Source organism: Colletotrichum scovillei (genome assembly GCF_011075155.1).
Source record: "Colletotrichum scovillei strain TJNH1 chromosome Unknown Contig00005, whole genome shotgun sequence".
Classification (NCBI taxonomy): domain Eukaryota; kingdom Fungi; phylum Ascomycota; class Sordariomycetes; order Glomerellales; family Glomerellaceae; genus Colletotrichum; species Colletotrichum scovillei.
In genome coordinates, this window is record NW_023336263.1 from 109868 (window position 1) to 123323 (window position 13456).

Sequence of the window (13456 nt, forward strand, 5' to 3'; positions counted from 1 at the left end):
CTAAGCACAAGCTAGTCTGGCCTATTGACTATTCGGGGTCCCGATGCTACAGACTAGGCACAAGCTGATTGAGCCACAGTGTTGGTAGGCTGCGATTGAGGGGTTTGAAGGAGCTCGCAGAAGCTAGCAGAGCTGTGGAAGTTTGTTATTCTTCAAGCCGGCTGGAATCCCAGATTTTTTACGACCCGGCACCCCTCTGCCAGTCTGACAATAACCCTCGTTGATCAATTCGAATGCTGAGTGACGATGTCATAGGTCATATACATCGCTGAATTGATGAACTGGGTGATATCTTATGGATGGATGAAATTGAAGGGTGGCCTAACGAACGTGGACTGAGGAATGCATACCAAGCTGTTACGGCTGATTCGCAGAGCATGTTGCACTCTCCAAGAAGACTAAACATAGTCCTCGAGAAGAAATTACCTAATCTCGAAGTCGGGACACAATCTATCCGTCGAAGATAAAGGTTCCTCCGTCTCCTACCCAACTGGATAGGTTCCTGCTGATCAACTGGGGAAACAGGTACCGGCAACGAACTGATCCGAAGGTCAGCTTTGCTGCGATGGAGAATATGGAAACTTTGATGGGACGTGTTCATCAGATCATTGCCTTTGTTGACATGCCACGTAGGGATCCCAGTAACGTGGAACACTGGGTAAGACAACGGTCTGGCGGCTTCCTTGACGCTCCCGGCCCTCGGGATTCGGATCGTTGGCTTAGACTATCCGGACAGCTAGAATCCGGGGCTTTAACGGCTTCAGCCATCCAATAAGAAAAGACTTAATTCCATTGATGTAAGCTGCTATCCCGACGTGGACATTGTTCTCCCCGGATCTGGGCTGGCCCGGCGCTAGTGCCTGGCAGTCTACTAGCTTTAAACTCTTGGTCACAGCTAGTGCCAAGGCTTGACGAGACCATCATTTCCCGACTGGTGTCATTTGACTGACATTCTTGAGAGACAAGTGATAGAAACGGCACCAATGCTACTGATGGATGACGATGATGGAAGTCGGCTGCGCTTTCAGCCTTGCCCTCGTCGCACTTATAAGCTGGACATTGCTCTTCGTTGATGAGCGTTGGACATACTCGCCAAGCTCTCTCTGATACATCATAACCAAGTCAACAATCGGTTTGTATCAGCTAATCAACATGCACTGCAAAAACATCGCACTTGCTCTGGCTGTTGCCACAGGCGTCATTGCTCAGCGCCCTGCCGATACTCCCATCTGCGACTACTACACAACGGCGCTGTTGAAGAACAACACTGGCGCGAACCAATACACGCTCCTTACCCTCTTGGTCAACACTGTTGTTATTGGAAATTGTAAGTCACACCGCTGTTGTATTCCAAGGTCCCTGCCACTCACACGAGTATAATCAGATACGATGCCGAATGTTGGAATAAAGGTTGATGGTATCCTGGCACCTGGCATGTACAATGGCGCTGAGGTCAACCTCCTTCCTTACTTCAACGGAGACTTGGCTTCATCGAACCGGGGTGGCAGTTCCGGTGTGTCAGTCAACTTTCTCGATGGAGGCGGTGCTGCCCCGTTGATGAAAAACATGCCTGCCAACGACGACACATCCAAGCAATAGTGAGTTGAACCCACTCAAGATTGTTAGTTACCCGAAAAATGCTAACGTGGGCTTTCACTCAGCTTCCTTTTGACTCACTTGTACCAATTCTTCGGCGCCCTTCTCGGTTGCTCTCAATACGGCATGGCCGGCTTCCCCAAGTACAGCGGCTTTGCTTCCATGTACGAGGTGCACAAGTTCATGGACTTGGACCAGAATGAGCTTGGTTATTTCATTACCCAGGTTGCCATGGCTGCTGCCTCTTTTGGTGTCGCACAGGACGACCTCAAGGCAGTCGGTATGGCTTTGAACCAACTCTTTGGCATGCGCTGCAGCCCGCCTGCCACGGCCATCCCAGAGCAGGGTCCTCAACTGCAGGCTATCTGCATTCAAGACAGCTGCCCTATCTCTACCAACTCTACCTGCGCTAGCTACCAGCCTGCCATGGCCCCGAAGAATGCCACTGCGACGGGGGGCATGAACGCCACCATGACCTCAACGATGACGGGAGCTACCATGACTTCGACCATGGCTCCAAGCACGGTCCCAACGGCAGGCGCTGCTGTTCAGGGCGTCAGCTTGGCTCTCATCGCCGGGCTGCTGGCTTGCCTTATCTGATAAAGCTATCACCAGTGAGGACCAAGATCTCAGGAGAGGATGAATAAGATAAGGCTGGTAAATACCAAAGAGGGAACCCGAAAGAACTTTATCTTCGCTTATTTAATGTACCTAATTTCGAAACTTTGAAAACTCCAGGCCAAGAGCTGATTTTCCTGGCCATGAATTGTCTGAGAGAGATATGGCGACACAGCCATCTTTAGATGAAGAACTGTGACATTTACCTCAAATAATTGTGCTCACGTGCGTCTTCTTGGGTGAAATATCACTTTTATGTTCAAATTTACGCCATCCAATCGTAATGGCTTATCTCACAGGTGTCCGAGTCCTGTAAACCTAGGCATGAGTGACTCTTCTTTACATGTGTCAGCAGCTATGATGTACTTACAAAGGCCATCTTGTCGAAGAGGGGGCATAGTAATATAACACATACGCATCATCAGAAGGACGGGTATAGAAGCTTCAGAGGAACGTCTTACGGAAAGATTTCTGATTACACTGTCAACGGCAGATAAGGATGTACGCATGTGCCTTCAAGGCTGCTTTGCCATGCAAACTCTACTCATACGGCGTGAACTTTTAGCAAATGACCACAGTGACCTTGGAATCTTTAGGAATATAGCTTATGGCACAACACATGACTGATCTTGGCGAGAGTAGAACGTTGGATGGAGTTCGAAATGTCGATGACTTCAAGTGAAAGCATGGTTTCAGAATTGCCTAGCTCGTTGGAGCAGGTACATAAAACATAATACCGGAGGCATACCAAGACAACCAGCATGGCCAAGATGAACATAATCTTGTAGAAGAGGATTTGAATTATCCGGTTTCCTTGTTTATAATATCACGAGCGAACGTACCTGCCGACGATTGCACTTCGATGCGGACCAAATGATCCCCTTTTCTGCTGGTTCGAGTGAGGAGAGATCAAGTTGGCAGAAGAGCTTGCAAACGGTTCCACATTCGAGAGTTGAGACCTGATCTGGGTGAAGACAAAGTTCGAAGTAGTACAATTCCGGTCACGTGGTGTACCGTATACTTGTCTAGGCCTGTCCATGTATGAACACTCTCCTTTGACAAGGCAAACATGACCACGTAATTCATGCAGCGTTGTTTTTGCATCCAAAGAAATCGGCCAAGATGAAATGTTGATTCAATGACCCGTGTCCAGAAGGAGCCAGGTCGTGTGGCACTCACTATGCCAGCTAGGACCGAGAGTTCAAAGAGATTAAAGCATTTATGTAACCATCCCCCGATTGTTTACAAAGCAACCCTCTTGCGCTGTTTCAATTGCGTATGTGTTACAGTGAACAATGAAGAAGCTATCCAGTCATTTATGCAGAAGCAATCGCGTCTGGAAAGATAAAGGAAGAAAGTCGTGTCACAACCATTTGGGAATGATGAACTCGCTGCGTCCAATCACGGCTGTGGCGAACAGAGTTTGCACACAGCTGAAAGAGAATAGTCTACGTATCTGCCCACTGCTTTAAGCTGAATATTCTTTGTATGTGAAGTTTGTCAAATGCCCCCCTGTTGAGGTGTGGTTGTACATAATTCTAGTATTGAGGTAACTAGCAACACGAGTCCAATCTAGTGGGCGGTATGTGGCGCTCATGACAGCAACTCTGTCCAAGAGGAAAAGGAGCGATTACAAGACTCATTCGCAAGTCTTTCAAGAATGAACTTAGTATGGCGTTCCACTTCCATGCTTTAGACTAAGGTAGAATATGTGTTCTACATCGGGGACACAGCAGACGCAGAGACTCGATACAGAAATAAAAGGACAACTTCCTCGCCAAACATGGGAAAACTTCGACACGTACTCCTCGTTCACAATTCACTCCACACACTGCCACTACCTCATACCTTACCATCAAAGCTTCAGTCTCCGCTCAGAAATACAATTTTCACTATGAGTTCCCAGGCCCAGACCTCAACCTCGAACCCTACCTCAGCCCCGGGCTTGAGCAACAACAGCGGCGGTGATGACGGCGGCGGCGGCGACGATGACAGAAAGCGAATCAATCCCAATAGGGCCCACAACCAAAATATAATGGATTTTGCCGTTGGAGACACAGAGAAGCCGCCCGAAACGCAAGAGCAGGCTGCAAAGAGGGGGAAAATAGAAGAATTTGCCTTCGACCGTGACGCCAAGGGCAACCTTCAAAATTCCAACTATCGTCATGCCAGTGGGAGGTACAACGAACATGGGAGAACTGGCAGCGACACTATTCCTGAGGAAAACCCTTCTCCTTCCTCGAAGGCAGGCAAGCTCAAGTCAGGCGAAGGAGGCAACGAGGACAACATTGGTACTTCCGCCAACGATAAGACAGACATTCGTGATAAAGCAGGCGACAAGGAAAGCGCTGATACTTCTGCCGATGATGGGACTGGCAATTCTGACGAAGAGAGCAACCAAAACCCTCCTCCTATCACTCCCTGCAGGCCTCAATGAGATGAGCAATGCTGGCGATAGCGATGGCGTTGGCAACCCTTTTCCTTGAAGGACGGAAGCGCCAACAAGAAGAACTCCCATCGCATTTGGATGGGTTCTTCTGAAGGCGACTTGTCAAGTAAAGTCACGCCACAGCGTAAAGAGAGAAAACTTTAGTTGTCGCTAGCAAATCCAATTGGCAGCTAATGCATTGTACTTGGTCTAGTGTGAATGATTGATGATGACTTGCGAAAGGCCTCAAGCTTTTTTGGTCTCGCATGTCTCCATTGTTGTACAACTCCTAATTTGAAATATGCGAGCTTGAGCCTATCACCAGGGACTTGCACCTGTTCCATCGAGCGCCGGTGATTCGCTACATCGGCCGCATCAGGTTGGCCATAGAAGAGACCTCTAAGCATACTGGCCTTCTCAAGGCAAATGGAACGTTCCATAGTCATATAAAGTTTTTCTCGTAAGCTGAAGACTAAACTTTTGTGCAAGGAAAGTATTGACTGCCACCTAATTTGAAGTTTGAATTGAGTTTCATTTCCTAACTACCTTAAAGTAACGAAGTCAGCGACCCGAACAACAACAAGTCTTTTTCCACAGTAATACCTGAGCATTAGGTTAACTAATTTTTGAAAAACCTGGAGGTCAAAGAGGAGGGTGTGCTCGAGAAAGTGGTTAGCACATTCTATCTTCGTAAAGATGGGGCGGTCTCACTTCTTGTGTGAGGCAACAATGCGAGAAGACAACTCCGCATTTGGTTGACCCACTTACCTTTGGCTTAAGGTGTAAATGGCTAGGAGTTGGTCAGTGTCCCTGGTGCTTCAGTTCCACACAGTGAAAACACCATTCATAGACAAATGGACAGTAAAAATCAGGAAAAAAATGATGCAAGGTTTTTCTGGTCCAAACCACATGTTTGCGACCCGCACATATGCATATGAGATCCATTGAAGTTGTGTGCCCCGCTCCCTTCTCCGCCCTGCATGCTGGAACCGTCCTAGCTGCTCAACACACCGGAAATCGCAACAAGGACCGCTGGCGCAACGGTAGCGCGTTCGACTCCAGCTCAGGCTCTATCGAAAGGTTATCCGTTCAAATCGGGTGTGGTTCAATGCCTCACAGCATGCCTGGATCCATGTGAAGCTATTCACATCGTCCTGGTACGATATTTTTGTGGTTTGGTGGTGTTATGATGGTTTTTGTCTGATGATGGCGAAAGACAGCGCAAACGGGTGCGCTCTTGCCCTGGGGAACCAAAAGTGGAACCAGCCTAACTGCCTGTTACATCTGACAGCCGATTACCCCTTCACTCTCTGCAAAATCGCAAAAAGTCGACCTCAGAAGCCGACATCTTCGTAGAGTCGTTGGGGTTGCTAGGACTCAACTAGCGACACAGCCTACATCCTAAAACTGCATGGAATACAGCTCAGCTGATCTACAATGTGTCCTGAGGTTGTGTACGTTTCACCCAATTAAGCATGGTGGCTATGTTCGCCGTGGCGCGGAGGCTACAGTTGTATCACGACATTGTCCCTGGTAAGCTGAGCCCAGAACACTCTTGCTTCCCCATTACAACGTGACACTCTTAGTCAATCGTGGGGCATCAAAAAAGATAGTGTTTAATATGAATGGAGTTAAGCTGTGATATTACAAACTCATTGGTGCAAATTCTCAACACGCTGAGTCCTCATAAACGCCAATCCAAGTCAGACAACGACAAAAAGCCACAACTCATCCTCGCTTGCCCACAATTCCCTTCAATGAGCGAGCTTCTTGGCTTCCTTCTCTTCGGCGTACGCAAGCCCGGAATAATCAGGAAGTTGCCAGCCCGGCACATCATCTGATTGGAGTCGCTGGAGAATCTTGTCGATCCTTAAAGTCGACACCAACCACAAGATCGTGTACAGAATTGAAATAACCCACGACGAGTTGGGGTAGATCCAGGACGGCTTAAAACCAATGTCTTGAACTTCCTTCATGAGCTCCAAAATCTCCTTGTTGTACGACTCGAGGGCGGCAGGAATACCATCGGTCGCCTTCCCTGAAGACCCTGAGCAGTGTTTTGAGATCTCGCCAGCGAGCACGTAGGCACCGATGAACGCACATGTCGTGCCCCGGCCCGTCAAGACGCTGGGTGCATATCCCGCATCTCCAAGAAGGGCCACGCGATTCTTGTAGCACTTGCCCATGCGTATCTGTCCAATCTCGACACAGTAAAAGTCATTAGAAACACCATCTTCGTTGAGCGCATCGCAAAAGCGGTCGGCTTGCCAGCCAGCATCCTTGAAGAGCTCTGACCACACCTGCTTCTGCCGTACAAGATCGCGGCTTCTTTCCGTTTCGATGAGAAGCTTCTCCGTCTCCTTGTCTGGTGGGCACACGGCGAGGTATGCCTGAGTCGTTTCAGGATTGTCGTTTCTGGAAAAAAGCACACGCTTCTTGGGACAGACGCACACCGTGGCGTAGTTGTCGTCCGTCTTCCATTTCGGGACGGTGTAAAAGGCCATATGCACGCCAAGAGGATAGAACGGATCCTTCTCGCCAGGGCTGAGCATGAGCCGTCTCGTCTTGGATCCCTGACCATCAGCTCCGACAAGCAGGTCGAATGTGTCCGTGGTTCCGTCTGACAGGTGGACCGTTACCGAGCCTGCATCCTGTTCGAACGTCTCGATCTTGACACCAAAAATGTACTTCACTCCAAGTGCAGTCGTCTTATCGAAAAGCAGCCGAACCAAATCGCCGCGCATAATCTCGAATTCTGATGTGAAGCCCTGCTTGCCAACACCAGATTTGTTTGCTTCAAAGGTCGCCTGTGTCTTCCCTTTGCCATTGACAAATCGGACGCCAGCTTCGTTGACCACCTTGTCGCGTATAAGTCCTTCGAGTCCCATGCGGCGCACAACAGTAACTCCTTGGCCTCGAAGGTCAATTTGTTGACCCTGAACGCGAAGGGAAGGGGATCGCTCGAGGATGGTTACATCGTGGCCAAGCTTCGCCAACCAGAACGCAAGGGCCGGGCCGCCAATGCCTCCACCTGAGATGAGAACTTTGAGGGAAGACATGTGATTGGGAGTGGTGCAGTTGGATAGTAGATTGGCGTACTGGTGAGAGCGTTTGCAAACTGTGTTGCTTGGACAAGCCACTCTACTAGCCAGGCCTGCTGGGTGATGAAGGGTATCTATAGCATTAGTAGGATATGAATTGAAACGTTGTGCTCGATATGCGTCGCGATGTACACGGTGATGGCATCTCGATGGGCGCGACAACTCGGCGATGGGTGTGGCCCGCAAGCCGACATCCATTTCGGGCTTTACGAGAGCGCTGTGGCATTAGTGACGTCAAGACTAGGAGCCGATTCCCGTGTGGCGGTGGTCGCACCAGCCAGCTTATGACTTCCATTGGTTGCTCCGAGTCAAGCGCGCCGCTTGTAAGCATGAGGAGAAATAGCTGTGAAACACTTCGGACTATTCAAGAAAACACCGGTTCGGTCCTGTTAAGACCTTCGGCCTTCGGACAGCTGGAAGACTCACTAACCGCAACGGTCCTACCGTACTGCCGCGTATTCGCTGCCGCTAGCTTACAAGGGTGGGCCGTAGTCTCATTCGGCCAAATACAGTATTGTACGACCGCACCGTATTACTTGTAAACAGGCAAGACATGTTCCGTCGGTCTTGGACAGACCGAGAAGATTGGTGAAAGTAGGCGGGGCTTACTGAGGTTAGTCATAGGCCCATAGAATTGTCATTAGATAGATATGGGGAACCAAAGTTACGATGAGACCCCCTTTCTTTGACCATACCAATAACATGATGACTCTTACTAGATTATAAGAACTACACACTCTAAAAGCGGAAAAGGCTTGGGAAGTGTCGAAATGAGTTGCCGTAGACTCTCGAGCCCATCAAGGGAAAATCAATCTGATTTTTTTTATTCAAGCTTTGGGTGTAATCTTTGACACATGCCACAAGCCACGTCTTGGTGGGCAGATGCTACGTCTACTAAGGTTCCCGTAATCCTAATATAGACAACTTAGACTACTGTCGCGGCTCCTGAGATAGAGCCCTGTGAAATGGCAATAGATCGACTGAAACCTGTTGGGGGGCTTGAACTCAAACTTCATCAAAAGGCGATGTTTCTCGTACTTAGCCATGAGCTCAAGAGCCATTTGCACTTAACTTTACCGGCTAAGTCGTATGGAGTTGGTACGGCATGGCATGAAGAGCCGTTCTTGGACATTACCGCTCAAGTACTATGATATATGTCCATGATCTTTCGATTGGTACATTGCGCCCGTACAAGCTTCATGACAATATCTATGAACGTGGGATATAACGATCAAGGCTAAACCGTCACGTATAGTGGTTCTCGATGAATCAGTATCGTTGCTTCTAGGTTTGATGCTCGGTCGACTTAAATCTAGTGCGGAGATATCGAATTCTTGCGTGCACTGCATCAGTCGGCCGAACTCGTTCACCCCATCTTTCTGAGATTGTATTTCGCAGGCGCTTGATCCAGGCTGCCTGGCTTTCGCATGTCTTTCGGCGTTTTTTAGGACCAGCCTCCAGATTTACTTGACGGGATCTAGAGGATTCTATTTTATGAGAAGAATTGGATGGAGGTTCACTTTACACACCTGGGATGAGGAGCACCCGACCGCTGCTCTCTTAAGGAGTTGTAAGAAAAGATGAAAGGGGGGAAAGCCTTGCTGTCGGGACGAGTCGAAGGGAAGAATTGTGACGGATCATAGGCCGATGGGAGAATTGTGACCCTGAAGCATTCTATTAATCACCTGCGCTTGTTATGTATCCCCCTACATATCACGCAGAGTATACACTATGGAATCGCTATGTCAAAGTGAATCATTTCTCCCACTTGTTGTTTGCCTTTTCGCAACGGATATACACTAGCTCATCTCAAACGACAAAGCTGCCTGTCTACGGAAGATATCCTTTGGCTTTGAATGCCCGTTCAAGGATAGCACGGATGACGTTCTCTTTCCTAAAATTATATTCCATCACAGTCTCACCCAGCGAGTTACTCATGCCTGCGGCCTCCGCCTTGGTCTTTGCATACAAATCTCTGTCATCGTCATGTTCAATCAACCACTCCTTCATGATGAGATGTCTTGCCAACTCGGCCGTCCCGACTTTGAAGACGTGTAGATTGCAGGAAAACGGCCTGTGCATGGCGAAGAAGCGATGTTCGTGCCACTCGGGCTCGCGTATGAGGAACTGGAAGCCCGCCTTCTCAAGTGCGGGCGCGTAGGCGGCCTCATCCGTCGGGTTCTCGACGGCGAGGTCAATGTCGATGACGTCCTTGGCGGGGAGGTTTGGCACCGATGTCGAGCCGACATGGCTTATGCTGACAGCTACAGAACCGATGGCGTTCTCTATGAGAGACTTAATGTCTTGGAACTGTTGCGGCCACTCGGGGTTTGGGGGTTCGATAGAAAGTGCAGGTTTGGATGTTCGCGTTGCGATGCGTTGAATGATCGTTGGATCAAATTCATAGTGTTTGACAATCTCTTCAATTGAGCAAGACATCTTTCCTACTGTCTTCTTGAATGATTTATGACAGATGTCAGATAGCACGCTGGACAGAATAATACGTGAATGCTGTCAAAATTGGTTTCTAGATTAAGGGGTTGAGTCTATCTTGTGATGTGTCTACAGTGCTGTTATGAAGTACTTCAATACAGTCTAAATCGTCGCCAACCAATGTGTGTTTCAGGGACGGCGTGAGTCATTCGGCGACTGTGTGGCTAGCATCGGATGGCACCTACAGCATCTGACCCCAGCTCACATCATCTTCATGCCTTTTCATGTTGCATGCCACGGCGACCAAAGCATCTAAGGATCCTCCAAGTCGACAAACCGATATGCCCAAAATGCGCACCAGATGAATGTGATGCCACACAAAAAGAAGCTGACGAGGTAAAACACGGCGGCCTGGGTTGGTCAGTGATGCTCGTGAACAAGAGCGAACCGGGTGATCAAACCTTGCTTGCTCCAACCCATCCCTGGCCGTCATACAATGGCGCGCAAACGTACACCGTCAACCCGCCGAGGAAGCAAATGGCCGAGTACGCCATCAACATCATGGGCGCCTGCCACGTGAAGATCATGTTCCACCGAACCTCTACAAACGGCATCTCCTTTGGGATCCACCCTCCCTTCTTCTTGATCTTGATGGCACGGATCTGCGGGATGGGAGGCACCTCCTCGAGTGGCGAGTGCACGGGCTCGACAGTCCTGCTGCGACGTATATAAAGGATCATGGCGAGGTCTTTGTCAACGTTGCGCGGCGTCGGGGATCGGTGAAGAGTCTGAAAGATGAACTGCTCGGAGGCCGCGAGGAGGATGGAGAATAGGGAGAAGGAGATGCTCGCGTGCCAAAAGGCTGGGCTGAGCCAGTGCAATGAGTCGGGAGGCGGCCATGAAAAGCAACCGATGACGGCGGCTGAAATCAAGGTGCTCTGCGAGGAGTGAGTACATGATCGCGCGAAACGAAGACGTTGGCGACTTACAGCAACTTGAACGAGCTGAAATTCGCTCAACTTTCGATCTCGCCATCGCTTCAGTTGTGCTGAAATTTCCTCGTCGGATTCGCGATCTTCAACAGCTTTGGCGATGGCTAATATCGGTAGCAAGGTGTTTTGCTGATAGAAGCGGTTGTATGGAAGGGTCAAGATGTCGGTGGCGATATGAGCAATCTTGCTGCTCAAGGTCACGGCAATAATCTAGACTGCGTCAGCGCAGGATGATCGTGTTATACAGAATAAGGTTAAGTGAACCGTACAGCAATTTTGAGACCACGATCGCTCTTGGGCACGCCTGGCGCATTGCCTGGTCCCCTTTCCGGATCCATGTCTGTGTGCATATCTTGATTATGATATTCATCTCTGCTATAGGTGCCCGACGACTTTATAAAGGTCGCATCTAAGGCGTACTACAACCAGGCAGCTGGCTTGCAGGCCATGTGCAATATTTACACAAAGTAACGGATGACTGGCCGTATTCTCGTGACCGCGCTGCTCCCCCACACCAACAGGTGATGTTTCCCCTCCAAGACTCCAAGTCATAATGTCTTAGACTAGCACCCTCACGAGCAGCGACTGACAGTCAGCTTGGCGTCAACTGACCAATCAAAGTCTTGTCGCAGCTACCAGGTAAGGCGAAGTGAACATGTTTCATTCTCGTCAACCAAACCTTCATAAGAAGCAAGGCAACTTTATACCCGCGTGGAAGAGGCGGATGAAGGGCGAGGCCGCGCTAGCTCCCGTGTATAGCTGAATACGAACACATAGTTGAGTGTGTGCAGGCCGAATTGGGCGGCTCAACCCTTTTTGATTTCAGCCTGGAACTTGCCAACCCACTGGGAAAACTCATCGCTTTCCCCAGTCCAAGGTGACTTGAGAAGTTCCGAAAGTCCAACGATCTCATCGAAGCACAGCTTCATTACTCGATCGATTTCGTCAGGTGAGAGCTCATAGAATGCGCCAGCAAGCTCGTCGAACATGTGCGGGAGTTTCCTGAGGACCCGCATCGACTCGTCCAGACGCTTGGGGATATCCGAGTTCTCGGCCGGAAGGGCGGGTAGTGTCTTGAGTCGTCGCTTGATGATGGCCTGATAGAGCAGCGTTGTCAGTCTCACGCGCTTCAGACAGGACTCGAGACGCTCGCGGATCTTGTCGGGGTCGTCGCGAGGAATCGTCCCCTGGTTCGCCATCATGTCGTCGATCATTTCCTGCGCCGAGGGCATCATGGAACCCAGGGCCGAGTCGTGGTCCGCATCATTTACGGCATTATCATCATCGTCGTCGTCGTCGTCGTCATCGTCGTCTTCGTCTTCCGGCTCTTCGTCACCCCACTCCTTGAGCTCCTCCATGACATCCTTCAGCGTCGCCCTGAACTCTTCAACCTTTTTGATGAAGCAGCCGCCGATACCTCCGGTGGCGAATTGTACCAGATCGTCGCAAGCCGACCAAATAACACCGGTGGCAGCCATGCTGCCCTTGCCAGGTGCACCCGTGGAGCCTGACTTTTGCGCTGTTGACAGAATCTTGCCATCCCTAGGGATCTTTTCAACCAGACCGCGGAGCTCCTTCAATACAGTGTAACATTTCCAAGCCAGATCTTTCCGCACAGTAGCCGTATATCGTGCCGCGTCGCAAGCCTGGCCTGCGGTGGCGATGCCGGGAATCGGGCCGCCAACGAGCTCTCGGAGGACTTTGATGACGGCCGAGGGTGTGAAGGGTTCGTTGATGATAAGAACGGAGATCTTGGTTGAGTGCGCCTTGATCAGAGTAGCTGAATCGCGAGCGAGAGCGAAGGCATCGACGGACGAGGTGTCAGTCTGCTGAGGGGTGTCTTTGCCACTATTGATGCTCTGGAGGACGGCCTCCAACTGCTGCATCAACGCGACAGCTGTGTCTGACAGAGCATTCAGAGCTGCTGGTGTAGTGGAGGAGCTTGAGGAAGCCATGTTGACGGGTCTGTGTGTCTCGCAAACACCTTGCAGGCCTCGGTGGTGGTCGACGCGGAGGTATGCTCCGATATTGAAGATGTCCAGGCTACGAAAATTCAATATGACCAAAAATGCTGCAAAGTCATTGTGCCCCGCGGCCTGGATGGAGGGGTATCTGGGTACCTAAGATACGTACCTTCTTCGTCGGATAGGCAGGTACGTACCGATCCTTCCCGCTCCAAAAGTGTCCAGTGCTCCTTCCTCAAGACTGGCGGCAGTCTCCAATCAGAACTCGTAGCGATAAGAGCTGGTGGGGCAGGCAAGCCGCTGATAAAGGTCTTGGCACGTGAC

General features: G+C 50.1%; 5 protein-coding genes across 5 annotated transcripts; 1 reads left to right on the plus strand and 4 right to left on the minus strand.

Annotated features, from left to right (window-relative positions):
• Positions 1-1152: 1152 nt before the first annotated feature.
• HER10_EVM0003375 (uncharacterized protein) lies at positions 1153-2196 on the plus strand (the record flags this gene model as incomplete). The annotated part of the gene is made up of 3 exons (XM_035473054.1): positions 1153-1327; positions 1385-1598; positions 1662-2196. 3 exons carry the CDS (start codon positions 1153-1155, stop codon positions 2194-2196), a joined length of 924 nt encoding a protein of 307 aa, XP_035333845.1.
• Positions 2197-6179: 3983 nt separating this feature from the next.
• HER10_EVM0010468 (oxidoreductase) lies at positions 6180-8017 on the minus strand. Its single transcript, XM_035479927.1, has one exon. The coding sequence runs from the start codon at positions 7939-7941 to the stop codon at positions 6397-6399; it is 1545 nt and encodes a 514-aa protein (XP_035334332.1). The 5' UTR covers positions 7942-8017; the 3' UTR covers positions 6180-6396.
• Positions 8018-9573: 1556 nt separating this feature from the next.
• On the minus strand, positions 9574-10182 carry HER10_EVM0003009 (uncharacterized protein; the record flags this gene model as incomplete). Its single annotated transcript, XM_035472699.1, has 1 exon — positions 9574-10182. The coding sequence occupies one exon, from the start codon at positions 10180-10182 to the stop codon at positions 9574-9576; it is 609 nt and encodes a 202-aa protein (XP_035333827.1).
• Positions 10183-10488: 306 nt separating this feature from the next.
• Positions 10489-11518, minus strand: HER10_EVM0012374 (uncharacterized protein; the record flags this gene model as incomplete). The annotated part of the gene is made up of 4 exons (XM_035481770.1): positions 10489-10587; positions 10638-11114; positions 11166-11378; positions 11438-11518. The coding sequence occupies 4 exons, from the start codon at positions 11516-11518 to the stop codon at positions 10489-10491; spliced, it is 870 nt and encodes a 289-aa protein (XP_035334480.1).
• A 456-nt stretch (positions 11519-11974) lies between these two features.
• HER10_EVM0009767 (uncharacterized protein) lies at positions 11975-13123 on the minus strand (the record flags this gene model as incomplete). Its single annotated transcript, XM_035479243.1, has 1 exon — positions 11975-13123. One exon carries the CDS (start codon positions 13121-13123, stop codon positions 11975-11977), a length of 1149 nt encoding a protein of 382 aa, XP_035334286.1.
• Between the last annotated feature and the right edge of the window lie 333 nt (positions 13124-13456).

Bases quoted from the DNA above. Each gene is read 5' to 3' on its own strand.
- HER10_EVM0010468 (XM_035479927.1), bottom strand. From the start codon at position 7,941: ATGGATGTCGGCTTGCGGGCCACACCCATCGCCGAGTTGTCGCGCCCA.